Source organism: Anabrus simplex, chromosome 10 (assembly GCF_040414725.1).
Source record: "Anabrus simplex isolate iqAnaSimp1 chromosome 10, ASM4041472v1, whole genome shotgun sequence".
NCBI classification, from domain to species: Eukaryota; Metazoa; Arthropoda; class Insecta; order Orthoptera; family Tettigoniidae; genus Anabrus; species Anabrus simplex.
Genome location: NC_090274.1, coordinates 60,993,955 through 61,012,940, shown reverse-complemented (window position 1 = coordinate 61,012,940; position 18,986 = coordinate 60,993,955). Strand labels below are relative to the sequence as shown.

Here is an 18,986-nt window from a genome sequence, read left to right as displayed (position 1 = left end):
TGTACAGAACCAGGCCACCTAGCAACTATGTCCCTGATTTGGAGGATAGGATCACTAATCACCTGAACATTAACAGAGAAATATCCCTGCCGATTACGATATGTTTCGGCCCTATTGCTTCCAGGTAATTGGATTCTTACATGTGTGCAATCTGCTGTATTGCACCTAGAACACCAGGAAAACGGCTTATTTCATAGAATGTAGGATGCTAAAAGGTTAGTTTTTTCCACCTATTCAATACATATAAATTTTATAAATTAGGAATTTATTATTGATTCCACTTGAGACATGTTTCGCCCTTCATTGAGGGCATCATCAGTCAAAATATCACCTCAAGGTAAAAAATCAGGTAACTGGTTAGTAGTTGACAGTACAAATTAATACATATTATTAATACAATTACAAAAATTAAGTATGGGAAATAGTTGTACAAAAGTGATGGTTGAACATATAGGTTTATAGATGAAAAGTCAGCACCAATGCCTAAAATTAACATAGTAGAGTTCGGCAGTGGTGCTCTGGAGAAACAGTTGACGCAATCATAGGGAAGTAAAAAGTTAAAAAATATTTACATTAAAACAATTAAGGGAGAAAAGGTGTAGTGTTCGGCGTCAATGTTTGTAACCAAAAATTAATGTCAAAGGTTGGTAACTATACAGTATTTACATTGTTCAATTGAACAGTTGAGATAAAGTTTTAAAAATATTTTTACATTATAACATTCAGCGTAAATGTTTGTAATAGAAACTAATGTCAATAGTTGGTAACTATATAGTAATTACATTATCTAATTGAATAGTTGAGAATTTATAAATATATACATAATTACAAAAGAGCAGCTGGTGTGCAAGGATAAAAAACATTTTTTAGTACCAAGTGCGTCCTGATGTTTTAGAGGTTGGAAGAAGGAATTAGTGTTGACATTTCAGAAATATGTAGAGCAGTTTAATTTAGTTAAAATCACCGGGGGTAGGGAAATATTTCATAGCCAAATGAGGTTTTATAGGCATCAAGCTGGAAGTTTTTCAGTTGCAGTGCCGAGATCGGTACGGAGACTGGTCAGTGTGGATGGAGATTCATGGGTATTCCGTGCGTTTGAACGGCAACAATGGTGACAGTTATTAGTGGGTAATTGCTAGTTATATGGGTAATTGCTAATTATGAAAATGTTGCGGGTTGAAACTTTCGCTTCTTTTAGTTGACTTCTGTAGCATCGAATGTGATGTGAAGACATCGGTGTGAAATGCCGGTGAGATAAATTGATATTGTTCCGTGGAATAAAGTATGGCGGACTTCGGGATGAAGTTATTGTTCTTTTCTGGTCTGGTGAGAAAGAATAGAGTTGCTTGTGTTGTGAACTGCTGTGGAGAGATTAGAATGTATGCGGCAACTGCAGAGTCAGAGCGTTAAAGCTGGGGTGAGGCATCTTCTCATTCTGACTGCGAAGAGGAGCCGTAGTGGCATGCCATATTTGTGCCGATGTGCGCTGGGTTCCGGCGTGTTGTTGAAAGTTGTATTGTATGCAGTGGAAGTTATCTGTAATTGAGATGTTAATAGTATTAATTAGTGTGTAAGAAAGGTTTATGCTAAGTAATGAAGAGTGAATGTTATGTTACATACCTGATGTGTCGCTGAGAGGTGATTGATGATGAGTATTGGTGGACTAAGAAGGAGGCTCAGTCGGTAATACGCACATGCGGTTAGCAATGGCGGCGGGAGGGGTGGAGAGCTTTTGGGGGGGAGGGGCATGGGCGGAGTCATGCGCAAAGGTGAGCTGTCAGAATAGAGGAAGGTAGAGTGGAGGGGCGAGCTTGTTGTGTATTGGGAGTGCAGGTTGATGTAGTGTTGGTTTATAAAAAGAGGGGGGGGGGGTATAAGGAACCGAAAGTTACGCGGATAATATTGATGCCTATTTGTTAATGTGATGAATGTTATTTGCTTGTGTTGGGTGTTGTATTGTTTTTGAAGGTCGCGTGGTTATTATTTCTCGTGTTGTATCGGTGGGGTCGTGGTGGAGGGGGAGGTGCTTGGGTGGGAGGATGTGTGGGCTTGCTGTCGTTGTGTGTGGGGGAATTGGTCGGAAAGGGGGAGGTGGGGGGTAGGGGGGTAATTGTCGACATGCTGGGTGAGTCAGTTAATGTGGTATTGAAGATTTTAGACAAGTTGTTGCCTTGAAAATTTATTTTTTGTAGTAAGGTGGGAATTTGTTCATAAAGGGGGTTTTTTAAATCTATTATCTCGTTGAGGTTTTTATCTTTGTTGAAGTGTTGGTCTAGATAGATGTATAGGTTCTCATATTCAGTCATTAGTTTGCCTTTCTCGACTTTTTTTAGGATTGTTAAGTCTTGTTCTATTGTGGTGAAGTGGTGGCCAGTGTCCCTCATGTGGGTGCTCATTGCGGAAAATTTATTATGTTTTTGGGCATTGTAGTGTTCTAAATAACGGGTTTGGAAGCTTCGGCCAGTTTGTCCGATGTACGAGGAGTTGCATTGTGAACAGGTGAGTCTGTAAATACCTGAGCCCGCGTAGTGGTTTCTTCTTGGGTTGACAAGAGTTCTGGTTGAAAAATATGTTCTGGTTCGTGTTCTGCGTTTTGAAAGCAATGTTGACTTCGTGCTTTTTTAGGGGGTTGGCTATCTGGTGGATGACTGGATTAGTGTATGTGAAAGTTGCGTATTTGTGTTTATTGGGTTTTGTTGGGGAAAGATTAGTTGTTAATTTTAGTTTTACTTTGTTGGTGATCTTGTTGATCATGTTGGTGTTGAAGCCATTGAACTTGGCAATATCTGTTATGTAATCAAGTTCTTTTTTCAGATTGGTAGGTGAAAGGGGAATTTTTAAAGCTCTGTATATTAAACTGTAGTAAGGGGCTTGTTTATGGGAGTTTGGGTGTAAGGAATTATTGTTTATTGTTAGTGGGGTGAAGGAGGGTTTTCTGTGTATTCGAAACTCAAATGCGTTGTCCATTCGTGTGATGTTGATGTCTAAAAAATTGATGGAGCCGTTGTCCTCATCTTCTTTTGTGAATTTTATGTTGTTGTCTAAAGTGTTTAGGAATGTGAGGATGTTGTCGCTGTTGTTGCACTGTTTATCGATGATTACTAGTGTGTCGTCGACATAGCGGAGCCAAAGATGAATACCATTGATGGAATTTATAATTTTATTGTGTTCTAAGTTGTCCATATAGATGTTGGCTAGAATGCCAGAAATAGGGTCTCCCATAGCTAAGCCCTTTTGATGGTAAATCTTGTTGTTGAACGTGAAGTAATTATTGTTCAAAATAAAGGTTAATATTTTAATGAACTCATCAATTTCTATTTTGCTTAGTCCACTGTGTTTGGAGAGGTTGTTTTTTATGATGTTGATGGTTTCGAGAACTGGGATATTCGGATACATGTTGGTGATGTCAAAGGAACATAGAATGTGGTTTGGTTGCAGTGTAAATTTATTCAGGGTTTGACATAGGTCAATTGAGTTCTTAATGGGGTTTATGTTGTTGAATTTGTAGTGTTTTTTGAGAAAGTAGTGTAGAAATCTTGAAGTTTTGTATGTTGGACTGCCTCTACTGTTGATAATTGGTCGGATGGGGATGTCTTTTTTGTGGGTTTTGGGTAAGGACTTGGCTGTGGGTAAAATTGGATTCATGTTGACTAGTTTAAAGATTTCATGGTCATTTAAGAGGAAAGTTGAATTTTTGAGAAGGGTTTTCAAGTTGCGTTGTACTTTTGGTATAGGATCCTTGTTGATGGTGGTGTAGGTTGTGTTGGAAAAGAATTCTTCAGTTTTTTTGATGTAGTCCTGTTTGTTCATGAGTACAGTTGTGTTACTTTTGTCGGCTTTCGTTACTATAACGTTATTGGTGTTTATTTTGGTCTTTAAAGCATGGATTTGTTTTGAGAAGGTGGTGTTTTTGTTGGTTTTTAACTCATTAACTAGGGAGGGCAGTTTCTTTTTTATTTCGTGTCTGACGTCATTTTGTTTCTCTGTGGTGATCTGTTTACTAATGTTGGATTCTAATTCTGCAATAGTGGTGGTTAGGTCATCGATAGTATTGGGGTTAGGCCAATTGTGTTTTAGGCCTCTGTTTAGGAGGTTCATTTCTATGTCAGAGAAGGTGGTGTCAGACAAATTGATGGTGCTAGGGGTGTTGTTTGAAATAATGGATGTAGTATTATTGTTCTTATTGTGGTTTGATGTGCTTGGTTTGGTTCCCTTCAGATGGGCTAGTTTGAGGTTTAATGTGTCCTGTTTCTTTTCTAGTACGTTGGTTAATTTATTGTCAGTATGTCTTAGGAAAGATTGCCATTCAAGAGGGGATAAGTGTTGTGCAAGGGTTAAATGTGTTCGATAAAGCTGTAAATTTAAGAATGACTTTTTCCTGTATAGTTGTTTAATCTCGTCCTTCAACCAGATGTTGTTGACTTTGTTTTGGGTGATAGTCGAGTTTTGAAACGGAATGCTTTTCCTTTGCAGTGGTCTCAAGAATTTAGGTACTAAATTTAGCTTAACACATTCTTTAAGGAAATTAATGTCTTTTGAAATTTTGCCGATTTTTACCTTGAGGTTTAGGTATTTGTTGGTTTTCACTGTAGCCTGGTTGGCTTTGACGTTGCAAGTCATAAAAATCATTGCTATCCGTATTGAAGATACTGAATGTAGGATGCTAAAAGGTTAGTTTTTTCCACCTATTCAATACATATAAATTTTATAAATTAGGAATTTATTATTGATTCCACTTGAGACATGTTTTGCCCTTCATTGAGGGCATCATCAGTCAGGATGCACTTGGTACTAAAAAATGTTTTTTATCCTTGCACACCAGCTGCTCTTTTGTAATTATGTATATATTTATAAATTCTCAACTATTCAATTAGATAATGTAATTACTATATAGTTACCAACTATTGACATTAGTTTCTATTACAAACATTTACGCTGAATGTTATAATGTAAAAATATTTTTAAAACTTTATCTCAACTGTTCAATTGAACAATGTAAATACTGTATAGTTACCAACCTTTGACATTAATTTTTGGTTACAAACATTGACGCCGAACACTACACCTTTTCTCCCTTAATTGTTTTAATGTAAATATTTTTTAACTTTTTACTTCCCTATGATTGCGTCAACTGTTTCTCCAGAGCACCACTGCCGAACTCTACTATGTTAATTTTAGGCATTGGTGCTGACTTTTCATCTATAAACCTATATGTTCAACCATCACTTTTGTACAACTATTTCCCATACTTAATTTTTGTAATTGTATTAATAATATGTATTAATTTGTACTGTCAACTACTAACCAGTTACCTGATTTTTTACCTTGAGGTGATATTTTGACTGATGATGCCCTCAATGAAGGGCGAAACATGTCTCAAGTGGAATCAATAATAAATTCCTAATTTATAAAATTTATATGTATTGAATAGGTGGAAAAAACTAACCTTTTAGCATCCTACATTCAGTATCTTCAATACGGATAGCAATGATTTTTATGACTTATTTCATAGAAGTCGCGGATAATTTGCCTACGTTCTTCTACTGAAGGGAATGTTACATACCTCCTTCTCATGGATGCTATTGCTGCAGACACTCGACAAACAACTCTACTAACAGTGGCTTTAGAAATTCCAGCGTTGTCTCCGACCATTATGTGAAAAGAACCAGTAGCAAAAAATCGTAATGTTATCAGTACCTGCAACATGGAGAATGAAATAAGTTTCTCTTCGTAGGATATTCCAACCTCACTTGAATTTCGTCAACAGCCTTAGCAACGACTATTTTCGATAACCTGTATCTATGAAGAAATTCTGCATCAGTCAAATTTTCAAATAATTACGTCGCTGAACTCTTCTTCGATCAGGATTATTGTGTAAAAGATCTAACTAGAGCAATTCCGCATCTAAAGCGAGATTCACAGCAGCCATTTTGGAAAAGGTTGCCAAATGCTAATGTTAGCCATTTAACAGGGGAAATGGCTGATGTTAACTTTAATACGTAGTTTAACATATGTTGATGAAACACAAAGTTTCTTAAATTGTATGTTAAAATGATTTATCACCTTGTTAAGTACTAACCTGTCTTGATGAAACCGGGCCTTAGCCTCTTATCACCCTTTTTGGTATCTTTCCTGTTTCCATCCTCTTAACATTCCCAAACCATCTCAGTCTACACTGAGTGGCCAAAAGTCATGGGAAGACACTAAATGTGATGTTAATAACGAGTTGCTCCTCCGCGAGCCCTCAAAACGGCAACAATACGGCGAGGCATCGACTCTACAAGGTGTTGGAACCATTCTGGAGGGTTCTGGACCCATGTATCTTGCACTACCACCAACAATTTGTCTTGTGTAGTGGTGCAGGATTCATGGAGCTTACACCAGCATCGACAGCATCCCAAAAATACTTGATTGGATTAAGATTGGGGAATCTGGAGTGCCAGTCCATGGTCGTAACTTCACTGGAGTGATCCTCCAATCACCTGCGTGCCACCAAAGAGCGGTGACATGGCGCGTTGTCCTGTTGAAACATTGTATCTCCATGAGGGTACTCAAGGGCCAGAAAGAGATGCAGATGGTCTGAAAGAATGTCCACATAACGTGCACCTATCAGTGCTCCCTGTAGCAAGACAGTGGGGCCTAATTGCGAGCACGAGAATGCCGCCCAGACCATAACTGAGCCACCTAATTTTGGAGGTTAATTTATTCAGTAAAACCTTGTTAGACGTTTCTGCAGGAGACGAGGAAAGATACTGTGTTAAGCGAGAAAATGTACTATTGAATACACTGTTAAAAACTATCCAACACGAATATATAAACAGTTGATATGTGGTTTTTTTTTTTTTACTTGCTTGCATTTTACGTCTTGGATCTAGGGGTACAGTGAAACATAGGCTACCTATCGTTTATCAAAATGTGATGAGAGTATTAAAAGGCGTGAAAAAGACGAGAGAACAAATGTGAAAACCTTTTCCAGTGGGGCTCATTAAATAAAAACTGTGTATTAAAAGGTGTGTAAAATACCTTACAACAAATATGAAAGCATTTGCAGTGGGGCCCCATAAAAGTATCAGCGCATTATTGCAGATCATACTCTTCCACCATGAATTTTTTGGAGGTTAAACTCAGCCATATGTTAGAGAAATTACTTTGACCGTCATCTTGAATGCGACAACACTTCGATAGATTCCATTCGAAACTCGACGGTGCAAGTTTCAACATACACACCACCATTAAAAAAATGCTTATGCCTGTCCACTTCCTGGATTTGTCTTCATTAATAAACAATTTCACGACTTTTTCAGTATCTATAACACGGCTACCACAAGACAAATATGCACTACGTTAGTCAACTTCTCATTATTATGTTCCTAATCATTACGTAGTCTATTACGCGATAAATATTTGTTACCCTCCACTGCATCACTCGACACAGAATAAATTTCTAACTTCTGAGAGGAATGTGAAATACAAGCACAAACAAGCTTACTGGTTTATTCAGCAAAATCATAACTGAACTTTCCTGAGGCCAATGGCTTGTTTCCCGAAGCCATGATTTATGCTCTTTGTTCCGGAATTCAAGGCCATTTCCTGTTTTTGCATAACTTTCCCCGATCTGTCTCCTGTGGGGAGGGCTCTAATCTGTGTTGGAAACCCCTTTCCTTTCACAAGGGATGATAAAGAATACTTTCAGGGCTGGGGAAAAATGTGATCGTACAGAGCGGAAATAATGAAATTTAGCGACGCGATAAATGAGGTATTTTTAAATAGGTTTAATACGACATGATTCAGGACTTCAAATTTACGACGTGCTAAGCGAGAAATCTCTTTTTTTTTTTTAAGACAAAAATTTCCTGATGTTCCCTATTGAACTGTATCACAATTAAATTCAAATAACAAATAACGTAGTTCAACCTATTCAATACGAATAAATAAGAAATGTAGATTTACATTCTTATTTGATTATAAGCGGAAGCGGTACCGGTTTCGACCGCAATCCGGGTCATCGTCAGCCGAATAAAATGCAAAAACAGTGCATAGGTAAATAAGAAATTAAAGATTGAATCTTTCACAGAAGAGTTGAAGAGACAATATAAGATAATGGGGATTGGCACTGTGGGATTTTAAATCGTAAAATCTAGAAGAAGTAGAAGGTCAGTCACTTATATGAAGTGACGCGCAATCTTCTGAATAGTAGTACAACACACACAAAGTTCGGCACTGTCTCAAAATGTTTACGAGAAGAGGTGAACAGTTTAGTGAGCCAGCCTGCATATACTATCAGGCGCGAAGTCATGACACAATTTAATAAGTATGAATCAAGTGACTCGTCTTCTACTTCTACGCCATTTTGGGACTTCACACTTATTAAATTGTGTCGTGACTTCGCGCCTGATAGTATATGCAGGCTGGCTCACTTAACTGTTCACCTCTTCTCGTAAACATTTTACTGGTGTTGTTTCTTTGAAAGTCTTTCTCTGCCTGATCAATGATGTTGTCGTTATATTGCCTCTTAGCATTTCTGATGGTTTTGGTCATGTTCTTTCTGACTGTTAGAAAGGCTGTATGTTTTTCCGTGTTTTTGTTGCAGTTCCATTTCACCCATGCCTGTCTTCTCTCCTCTATTGCCTTATCAATGTTGGTGTTCACTATGGATGCTTACTCCTTCTGGTTGTAAGGATGATTTCTGTTGCTGCATCTATCAGTGCCTTCTGTAGGTTAGGCCAATCCGTTTTATTCTGATTATTGCTTAGGACCTTAGTAAAGTTGTTGTTCATTTTCAACTGAGATTCTGGACCTGGTGTAATTGTTACCTCTGCACTTTGTGAATGGAATGAAATTTGCTTTGACCAAAGATAAGTAGTGGTCTGAATCAATATTGGCACCTCTCAATATCTTGATGTTCATTATTTCCTTGCTATTCTTTCTATTGATGGCAGCGTGATCTAGCTGGTACTCTCCTAGCAAGGGATTGGGACACCTCCAGGTCTTGGCTTTTCGGGGGAGGTGTCTGATTGCTGTAGATTTAAGAACAAGGTTGTGATTCTTAGACAGATTGATCAGCCTATCACCATTACAATTGGTTCTCTTGTGGGCCAGGTATTCTCCGATTATGTTCTTAAACCTGCGCTCCTGACCAATCTGGGCGTTAAAGTCCCCCATCAAGATGATCACGTGATGTTCTGGAATCTTATCGAATGTCTCTTCCAGTTCTTCCCAAAAGTATTCAACACTTTCAATATCACTCTTATTAGTATCGTTGGTAGGTGCATGGAAGTTAACAATCATGTAAGCTTTGTTGAGACTTCTGAAGGCTATAGTGGACATTCTCCCATTTGGTGATTAGAAGGAGATAATGGAGTTGATCATTTTGTTCTTGGCTATGAAGCCTGTACCCAGGTGAGGCATATTCGTCATAATTCTCTGACCTGGCTGTCCCTTGTAGATCCTGAAACCTTGTGACTCAAAAGGTTCTTCGTCCATAAATCTTGTCTCCTGTAAAGCCGTTATAAGGATGTTGTGTTTTGTTAGGACGTCCAGTGTATGTTTCAGTTTTCCCTTTTGTAGGAGGGAATTAATGTTTATCGTTGCCAGAAAGTTGATGTGTTTATTCCTCTTACATAAAGATGCGGGCTCCCCAGAATCCGATGACCTGCTTGCTCCACTGTTAGTGGGGGTGGATTTGTTACCACCTGGGGTAGATTTCCAATTAGTCATTTGCTCCATGTTTACGAAAAAGTTTAGTGGGGTTATATGAAGGTAACGTTGTGTTTAACTATCAAGGTTGTAAGCCTTGAAGCCCCCAGCACTGATCGGTTTACTGACCCAGCTTCCTGCTGGGATTGGTTACCCAACCTTCCACTGGGTTGCTCAGCTTAACAGGGGGCAGCTCGTGTAGGTTATGTGCTGGAGTTGTGAAATAGGCTAGTTGGGTTCTATTGCTGAACCCAATATATTATTGTTGCAGGAGTTTGGCAACAACGTATTTCACTACTATTTGCCCGGAGTCACAAGGACTCTTCCCAGGTTGATTCCTGGGACCCTATTATCATCATCATCATCATCGTCACATTGGACCACTTCATCATTTTCTGGTCATCTTTGATAAGTTTTCTTTCTGAATTGCCCAGTAGCTTTTCATTCAATCTGATCTTTTCAGTCGTTCCTCATCTGTGAAATACCCTTTTCATTGTATGTTGTTCATCTATTTTTGGTTTAAATATTTTTAAAAAAATTCCTTCTGTTTGTAAGTTTTAGTTCAAGTGTTAAATTGTGATTATAAATTTGTTTTAAACATACAAATTTGCTCATGATCTATTTATCCGAAGATAAGTAAAAAGGTCGTTGGTTTTATTTGCAATAGATACAATGCATGCAGTACAAATACAATGAGAGGTGAAATGGAGTAACAGTCTAAGGTACAAAAACATTAAAAGGTAGAAGGGGACATCAATGTAGGAACTTAATGCTGAAAGAGATACATTAGGACCTAAAAGGAACACATACCATACATTAAAAGCTTGAAAAGGATCAGTACTCTGCAGAAAAACCATAAGAATAAGTATATTATGAGCTAGGAAAACCCTGTCTATAGGGAGTCAACATGTAATGTACATGAATAGCTTAAATTAATCATTATTCTAGAGATTTAAGATAACACGTATGTTAAGAGCTAAGTTGGATCATTTTTCTAAGAAATTAATATAATATCCCATGGCACTACAGCCATTTGGGACTGTACCTATCAAATAACAAGAATAAATAAATGAATGAGCTAGTCATGGTAGTTACATTAACAAAATAATCATGAGATGAAAAGCATCATTAATCTAGGGAAACAACACAAGAATAAGTACCTAACAAGCTAGAATATATTATATAATAAATAATAATCTTATTTTTATGTTTTTCAGTTTCTTGAAATTTTCAGTTTTGGTTTGAAAATCATCCAGAGTTATTTCTAGTTCTTCCATATCCTCTCTAATTTCCTTAACCCATCCTACTTGTTGCTTCATAGTGTGACCTAAAAAAAAAAGAGAGAGATTCCCTTCTTCCGTATAGTATCTGTGATGGGCTCCAGTTTTCTGTATACCACTTCATTTGGCACTATTCACCATTGACCATATTTTTTTTAATATATTTTTTATTTATGAATGTTCTAGCTATTCTTCTCTCTACTTTTAGTGTTTTATCCATTCTGTTTCTCCGAGTCGCCTTAAAAAAAATTTCGTCTCTATATGTCGCCTCAGGTTGAACCCATTGTCTTGTAAGATTTTAATTTCGTTTTGATCGATAGATTTTTATAAATTGTATGTAGACCATTTTAATGTTTGAGTTTTCATTATTTTATTAGTTCTTTCTTGCCATGCAGGTTTCTCATCCAAGTTGTATGTTATAATTTCTCTTCGGTATTTAAATTGTTTCTCTATTTTTATTTTCCTATCATATACTGATATGTTGTTTACTACTAGTGGATCTCCTACCATTGTCTCAGTCTTTTCGAATAATGTCTGGAGCCCTATTTTTTGTGCTGTATTTTGTAGACTTATTTGATTTCTGGCTACTTAAAAGTTATTAGCTAGTAACGCTAAGTCGTTTGCGAATCCCAAGCCATTTAAGTTTATTTTATCTTTCTTGGTTCTAGTTTTTATGTTCTTAGAATTTTCCTTTTACCATTACCTCATCATGTATATATTTTTTTTTTTGCTATGGGCTTTACGTCGCACCGACACAGATAGGTCTTATGGCGACGATGGTATAGGAAAGGCCTAGGAGTTGGAAGGAAGCGGCCGTGGCCTTAATTAAGGTACAGCCCCAGCATTTGCCTGGTGTGAAAATGGGAAACCACGGAAAACCATTTTCAGGGCTACCGATAGTGGGATTCGAACCTTCTATCTCCCGGATGCAAGCTCACAGCCGCGCACCTCTACGCGCACGGCCAACTCGCCCGGTATCATGTATATTATTATTATTATTATTATTATTATTATTATTATTATGCGTGAATGGTCCTCTTCAGAACACACGAAGCTTTATTTATGATTTTGTTTGCTTTCATCCGTTCACTAACGATCCTCTTCCTTTCTTCCATCCACTTGGTAGCTGCTCTTTTTTGTGCTTCATTCTCTGCAGTAACTTCCCACTTGTCAGTTTTCTTTCTATATATATTTCGATTCAAAACTCTTTCAGGTAGAATTTGTACATTCTTCATGTCCGCTTTTGTTTGTTGTATCCAAGGAAAATTCTTCAGTTTATCAACTCTTTCAAGAATTTGGTGTGTTAGTCTGGTTTCTGGAAGCCTCTTAACATGTGCATTAAGTTTTAGCCATTTCCTGAGGTCTGCCACAATATTAGATAATTTTTCTGTGGATTTCCAGGATTGGAGGCGGTACCCTTCTTTCGTGTGTCTTGGTCCTAAAATTTTCCTCATGATTTTTCGCTCTTCCTTTAGGATATTTTCGAGCTTGCCCTTTTTATGAAGCATTAGAGTTTCCCCTGCATGTAAAGCCTCAGGTTTGATTACATTATTGTAATGTTTATTATTATTATTATTATTATTATTATTATTATTATTATTATTATTATTATTATTATTATTATTTCAGGTACCATGCTCCAAATGTGGTTTATATCAAGACAGAAGATCCTGATCTTCCAGCATTCTACTTTGATCCTCTCATCAACCCCATCTCTCACCGGCATTCTTTAAAGGTACTTCAGTAGTTTAGTAACTTCAGTTGTGTGGACATTGGAACCTTTAAGGCTTCACTTTTTTTTTTATACGTGATATTTCTTATAGAAATTCTCTTATTTTAGGCTGCCGAGCCATTGCCTGAAGATGACGAGGAATTTGAACTTCCTGAAGAAGTGCAGCCATTCTTGCAAGAAACGCCTTTGTACACAGATAACACAGCTAATGGTATTGCCTTGCTCTGGGCTCCCAGACCATTCAATATTCGCTCTGGTATGTAACAGTTATATGGCTGCATGCTAAGAAAAAATTACTCTTAATTGATATTTTATGGTTTACTTGTTTCAATTTGAAGTAGTTGACCTACTTCATCATGTTTTAAAATATTTACCTGTTGATAAAAGTTACATTTGTTGAGTGGAATCTGGGTGCTGTGTTCCCAACCTTGCACATTTTCTGATATGATGTCAGTGTTTTCTAGTTCCAGTTCCTTTCTTTAAATACATGTTTGAAGAACCCGGACGTCATGATTATATTCCTCTTTTCCACATTCACGACTCTGTCCACCAATGATTTTAATTCAGGGTCGTCATCATTACCATCATCGTCTTGAACGAGCTCCAGCTTCCCAGGAGTGGTGAAGCACTCTCCATTTACTTCTGTCCATGTACAGGTTTTCTTCCATAACCTGCTGCAAATCCAGACCTCATTCAGTTAGGTAATTTCTCATTTGATCGATCCATTTCTTCCTCGGCCGACACGTTGGTCTTTTGATAATATAGATGTTGATTCCCATAGGGAATCTGAAATATTTGTCCTGAATGAGCAAATTTATAATACCAATATAAATGGTCTGTTATTGGACATTATAAATTTTCCAGCTAGCTCATTCTTGGTTGCCAGCGTTTCGCCCTCGTGTGCTAGGGTGGGCTCATCAGTTGGCACCTAGCACACCTACCAATACGCTGGCTAGTGCATACCGTGGAGGCCACTGCGTAGGCTAACTGGAGCCACCGGCAGTGCCAATGCACTAAGAGACTTTATCTCATCACTAAAAATTGATGCCTGCTTGGCCATCAGATGATATAGATGTTGATTCCCAAAGGGAATCTGAAATATTTGTCCTGAATGAGCAAATTTATAATACCAATATAAATGGTCCGTTATTGGACATTATAAATTTTTAGTGATGAGACAAAGTCTCTTAGTGCATTGGCACTGCCGGTGGCTCCAGTTAGCCTACGCAGTGGCCTCCACGGTATGCACTAGCCAGCGTATTGGTAGGTGTGCTAGGTGCCAACTGATGAGTCCACCCTAGCACACGAGGGCGAAACGCTGGCAACCAAGAATGAGCTAGCTGGAAAATTTATAATGTCCAATAACGGACCATTTATATTGGTATTATACGTTGGTCTTTTGCGTTCGATTTCCTTTTCAAACCACAGTAGCTGTTCTTTGTGAGTCCATTCTTTTGAGATGACCAAACTATGTCAGCTTGGCTTCGACACAAATCTCGTTATGAATTTTTTTTACTTGGACAAGATGATATATTTCATCGTTTCTTATTTTGTCCCTCCTTGTTTTCTGAATAATATTTCTTAAGAAGTTCATTTCCACTGCTTGTAGTTTGCTATAAAAAATAAATTGACAGAGGATCCACCTTTTCAATACAATATATCAAGTAAATGATATTACATCGGTCTTGGGACTAGTTTCAGCCACTTAGTGGCCATCATCTTCCAAATAAAGATTAAACAGATTATGTGATAATTAAAACATATGTACACCAGACAAAGACAATGTTGCAGGAATAATTATAACATGAAAATACATATAATAACAAAAATTATGGTTATGATCTTCTTGTCATAATGTTGTTGTTTGAGTCATCAGTCCATAGACTGGTTTGATGCAGCCCTCCATGCCACCCTGTCCTGCGCTAACCTTTTCATTTCATCATAACTATTGCATCCTACATCTGCTCTAATCTGCTTGTCATATTCATACCTTGGTCTACCCCTACCGTTCTTACCACCTACACTTCCTTCAAAAACCAACTGAACAAGTCCTGGGTGTCTCAAGATGTGTCCTATCATTCTATCTCTTCTTCTCATCAAATTTAGCCAAATCGATCTCCTCTCACCAATTCGATTCAGTATCACTTCATTCGTGATTCGTTCTATCCATCTCACCTTCAGCATTCTTCTGTAACACCACATTTCAAAAGCTTCTATTCTCTTTCTTTCTGAACTAGTTATCGTCCATGTTTCACTTCCATACAATGCCACGCTCCACACGAAAGTCTTCAAAAACATCTTTCTAATTCCTATATCAATGTTTGAAGTGAGCAAATTTCTTTTCTTAAGAAAGCTCTTCCTAGCTTGTGGTAGTCTGCATTTTATGTCCTCCTTACTTCTGCCATCGTTAGTTATTTTACTACCCAAGTAACAATATCCATCTACTTCCTTTAAGACTTCATTTCCTAATCTAATATTTCCTACATCACCTGCCTTCGTTCGACTGCAGTCCATTACTTTTGTTTTGGACTTATTTATTTTCATCTGGTACTCCTTACCCAAGACTTCATCCATACCATTCAGCAACTTCTCGAGATGATCTGCAGTCTCAGATAAAATAACAATATCATCGGCAAATCTCAAGGTTTTGATTTCTTCTCCTTGGACTGTGATTCCCTTTCCAAATTTCTCTTTGATTTCCTTTACTGCCTGTTCTATATAAACATTGAAAAGGAGAGGGGACAAACTGCAGCCTTGCCTCACTCCTTTCTGGATTGCTGCTTTTTTTTCAAAGCCCTCGATTCTTATCACTGCAGACTGATTTTTATACAGATTGTAGATGATTCTTCGTTCTCGGTATCTGATCCCTATCATCTTCAGAATCATAAATAGCTTGGTCCAATCAACATTATCGAATGCCTTTTCTAGATCTATGAATGACATGTACATGGCCTTGTCCTTGATTCGATCCTCTAAGATCAGACGTAAAGTCAGGATTGCTTCACGTGTTCCTACATTTCTTCTGAAGCAAAATTGATCTTTTCCCAACTCAGCTTCAACTTGTTTTTCCATTCTTCTGTAAATAATACGTGTTAAAATTTTGCAGGCATGCGATACTAAACTAATGGTGCGGTAGTTTTCACACCTGTCAGCACCGGCTTTCTTGGGAATAGGTATAACAACATTCTGCCGAAAATCGGATGGGACTTCACCCGACTCATACATCTTGCACACTAAATGAAATAACCATGCCATGCTGGTTTCTCCTAAGGCAGTCGGTAATTCAGAGGGAATGTCATCAATTCCAGGTGCCTCGTATTAGCAAACAAGGGCCCTTTACTGAACATAATGGAAAATTACTACATACACCTAGACCAATACTTTAATGCCAGTCACAATCTCAATGAAATCTCAGAGAAACCCAACATACTCTTCGATCTATTTATCACTTTCCTCAGAAACAATAATGCAGCCAACCTAAACTCAATCCTAAATTTAATCAAAGGTACTTTTCCAAGACAATTACACTTTCTCCCGCACCCTTCAGCCCCACCTTAAGCCCTCTTCCTAAGCCATATTTCATTTCAATACAAGAACTTCCTGATTTCCATGATTATAATTTTTACAACACCCCATTTATACTTTATTCTTTGTTAAAAACCTCTTAGTATGTATATTCCTTGTATTATTAACTATTACCATAACATCTCATTTCACTTGTTATTCTTTAAAATAATATTGTCTTAGGATTTCGCCACAAATGATCTTTGCTCCAATACGGCTGATGATGACCCCTAGATGGGTCGAAACTAGTACCGTATAATTTTGTAATTTTGTGAATATATTGTATTGAAAAGGTGGAAACATTTACGTTATTATTATTATTACTTATATATTATTCTCAGTTCAATACGGACCAAAAACATGAAATTCATAACCATCAATCACTCACAGCTCTGTCAAACTCTGACCTCAAAATTGGGTCTCCCATTTCATCAGCATCAACAGCCTCTTCATGTTCCAGAACCAAATTATCTACATCTTTACCTTGATACAACTGTTGGATATGTTCCTGCCATCTTTCTGCTTTGTCTTCTTTCCCTAGAAGTGGCTTTCCATCTGAGCTCTTAATGTTCATACACCTAGATTTCTTTTCTCCAAAGGTTTCCTTGATTTTCCTGTATGCAGCATCTAGCTTTCCTAGGACCATACAACTTTTGACATCCTTGCACTTCTCCTTCAGCCATTCTTCCTTAGCTACCTTGCACTTTCTATCCACTTGATTCTTTAATCGCCTGTATTCTTTTCTGCCCTCTTCATTTCTAGCATTCTTGTATTTTTGTCGTTCATCAATCAGGTCTAGTATTTCCTGAGTTATCCACTGATTCTTAGTTGATCTTTTCTTCCTTCCTAACATTTCTTCAGCAGCCCTACTGACTTCATCTTTCATGACTCTCCACTCTTCTTCTATAGTGTTTCCTTCAGCCTTTTAATTTAGCCCTTGTGCAACATGTTCCTTGAAACAATCCCTCACACTCTTTTCATTCAACTTGTCTAGATCCCATCTTTTTGCATTCTTTTCTTTCTTCAATTTCTTCAACTTCAGATGGCATTTCATGACCAACAAGTTGTGGTCAGAGTCCACGTCTGCTCCTGGGAAAGTTTTGCAATCCAACACCTGGTTTCTGAATCTCTGCCTAATCATAATGAAGTCTATTTGATACCTTCCAGTGTCTTCAGGTCTCGTCCACGTATACAGCCGTCGTTTGTGGTGTTTGAACCAAGTATTGGCAAGGACTAAATTATGATCAGTGCAGAATTCAACCAGCCGACTTCCTCTTTCGTTCCTTTGTCCCAATCCAAATTCTCCTACTGTACTACCTTCTCTTCCTTGGCCTACTACTGCATTCCAGTCTCCCATCACAATTAGATTCTTGTCACCTTTTACATATTGTATTAAATCTTCTATCTTCTCATATATTCTTTCGATTTTGTCATCATCCACTGAACTAGTAGGCATATAGACCTGCACTATTGTGGTGGGCATTGGTTTGGTGTCTATCTTGACGACAATAATTCTTTCACTATGCTGGTCGTAGTAGCTTACCCGCTGCCCTATTTTCTTATTCATTATTAAACCAACTTCTGCATTTCCCCTGTTTGATTTTGTGTTGATAATTCGGTAGTTGCCTGACCAAAAATCTTGTTCTTCCTGCCAACGTACTTCACTTATACCAACTACATGTAACTTTAGCCTATCCATCTCCCTTTTCAGATTCTCTAACCTACCACAACGATTCAAACTTCTAACATTCCACGCTCCGGCTCGCAGAATGTCAGTATCCATCTTCCTGATGATCGCCCCCTCTCGTGTAGTCCCACCCGGAGATCCGAATGGGGGACTAGTTTACCTCCGGAATATTTTACCCGGGAGGAAGCCTTCATCAGTATATCATTCATACAGAGAGAGCTGCATGTCCTCGGGAGTTAGTTACGGCTGTAGTTTCCCGTTGCTTTCAGCCGTGTAGCAGTATCAACACAGCTAAGCCATGTTGAGTATTATTACGAGGCCGTATTAGTCAATCATCTAGACTGCCGCCCTTGCAACTACCGAAAGGCTGCTATCCCCCTTTCGATGAACCATTCGTTAGTCTGGTCTCTCAACAGATACCCATCCGATATGGTTGTACCTGCGGCTCGGCTATCTGCATCATTGGGACACGCAAGCCTCCCCACCACGGCAAGGTCACATGGTTCGCAGAGGAGGCTTGTCATAATATGATGTCTTTAAGTTGACTTAGGACCTCAGGCAAAGAAGTAAATCTCTAATGTCTGATGTAGTTTGTTGGTAATTCTGTTGGTTTGTATGCAGGTTTCTCGACTGTATGTGGTAAGTAGTACAAAAAAAGCTCCTGTAGAGTACTAATTTTGATCTTAATGGAACAAAATGCATCATATGCAGTAAAAGCTTGTTTCTGATTAGCAACCGCCGCGAGAATATATTGCATAAGTATTTGTTGCTATGTGAGTTATCCCGTGCAGAAATGTTGAAAGTTTAGCAATTTACAAATAAAGGAAAATGTAAAATTATGACTAAGTCATTGTCTATTCACGATGATGGTGTGATTTTCATTTTAGAGGGAAGGTCAAGTAGGTCAATCACTATGAAAAATATTAAAATCCATCATAAATACTGTCCTGAGCAACATGCCATGCTTGTCTGGCAGGTGAAAATGGGAGGCAAGATCTGTTCATAGTAATTGGTTTCTAGAATGATA

General features: G+C 38.0%; 1 protein-coding gene across 2 annotated transcripts in view; it reads left to right on the top strand.

Annotated features, from left to right (window-relative positions):
• Positions 1-18,986, top strand: part of Prp8 (pre-mRNA processing factor 8) — a 222,019-nt gene that overhangs the window by 56,242 nt on the left and 146,791 nt on the right. For both annotated transcript variants that reach the window (XM_067154586.2, XM_067154585.2), the window contains exons 8-9: positions 12,606-12,711; positions 12,817-12,964. In XM_067154586.2, coding sequence (XP_067010687.1) covers positions 12,606-12,711; positions 12,817-12,964 — 254 coding nt within the window. The remainder of the gene's footprint in view (positions 1-12,605; positions 12,712-12,816; positions 12,965-18,986) is intronic.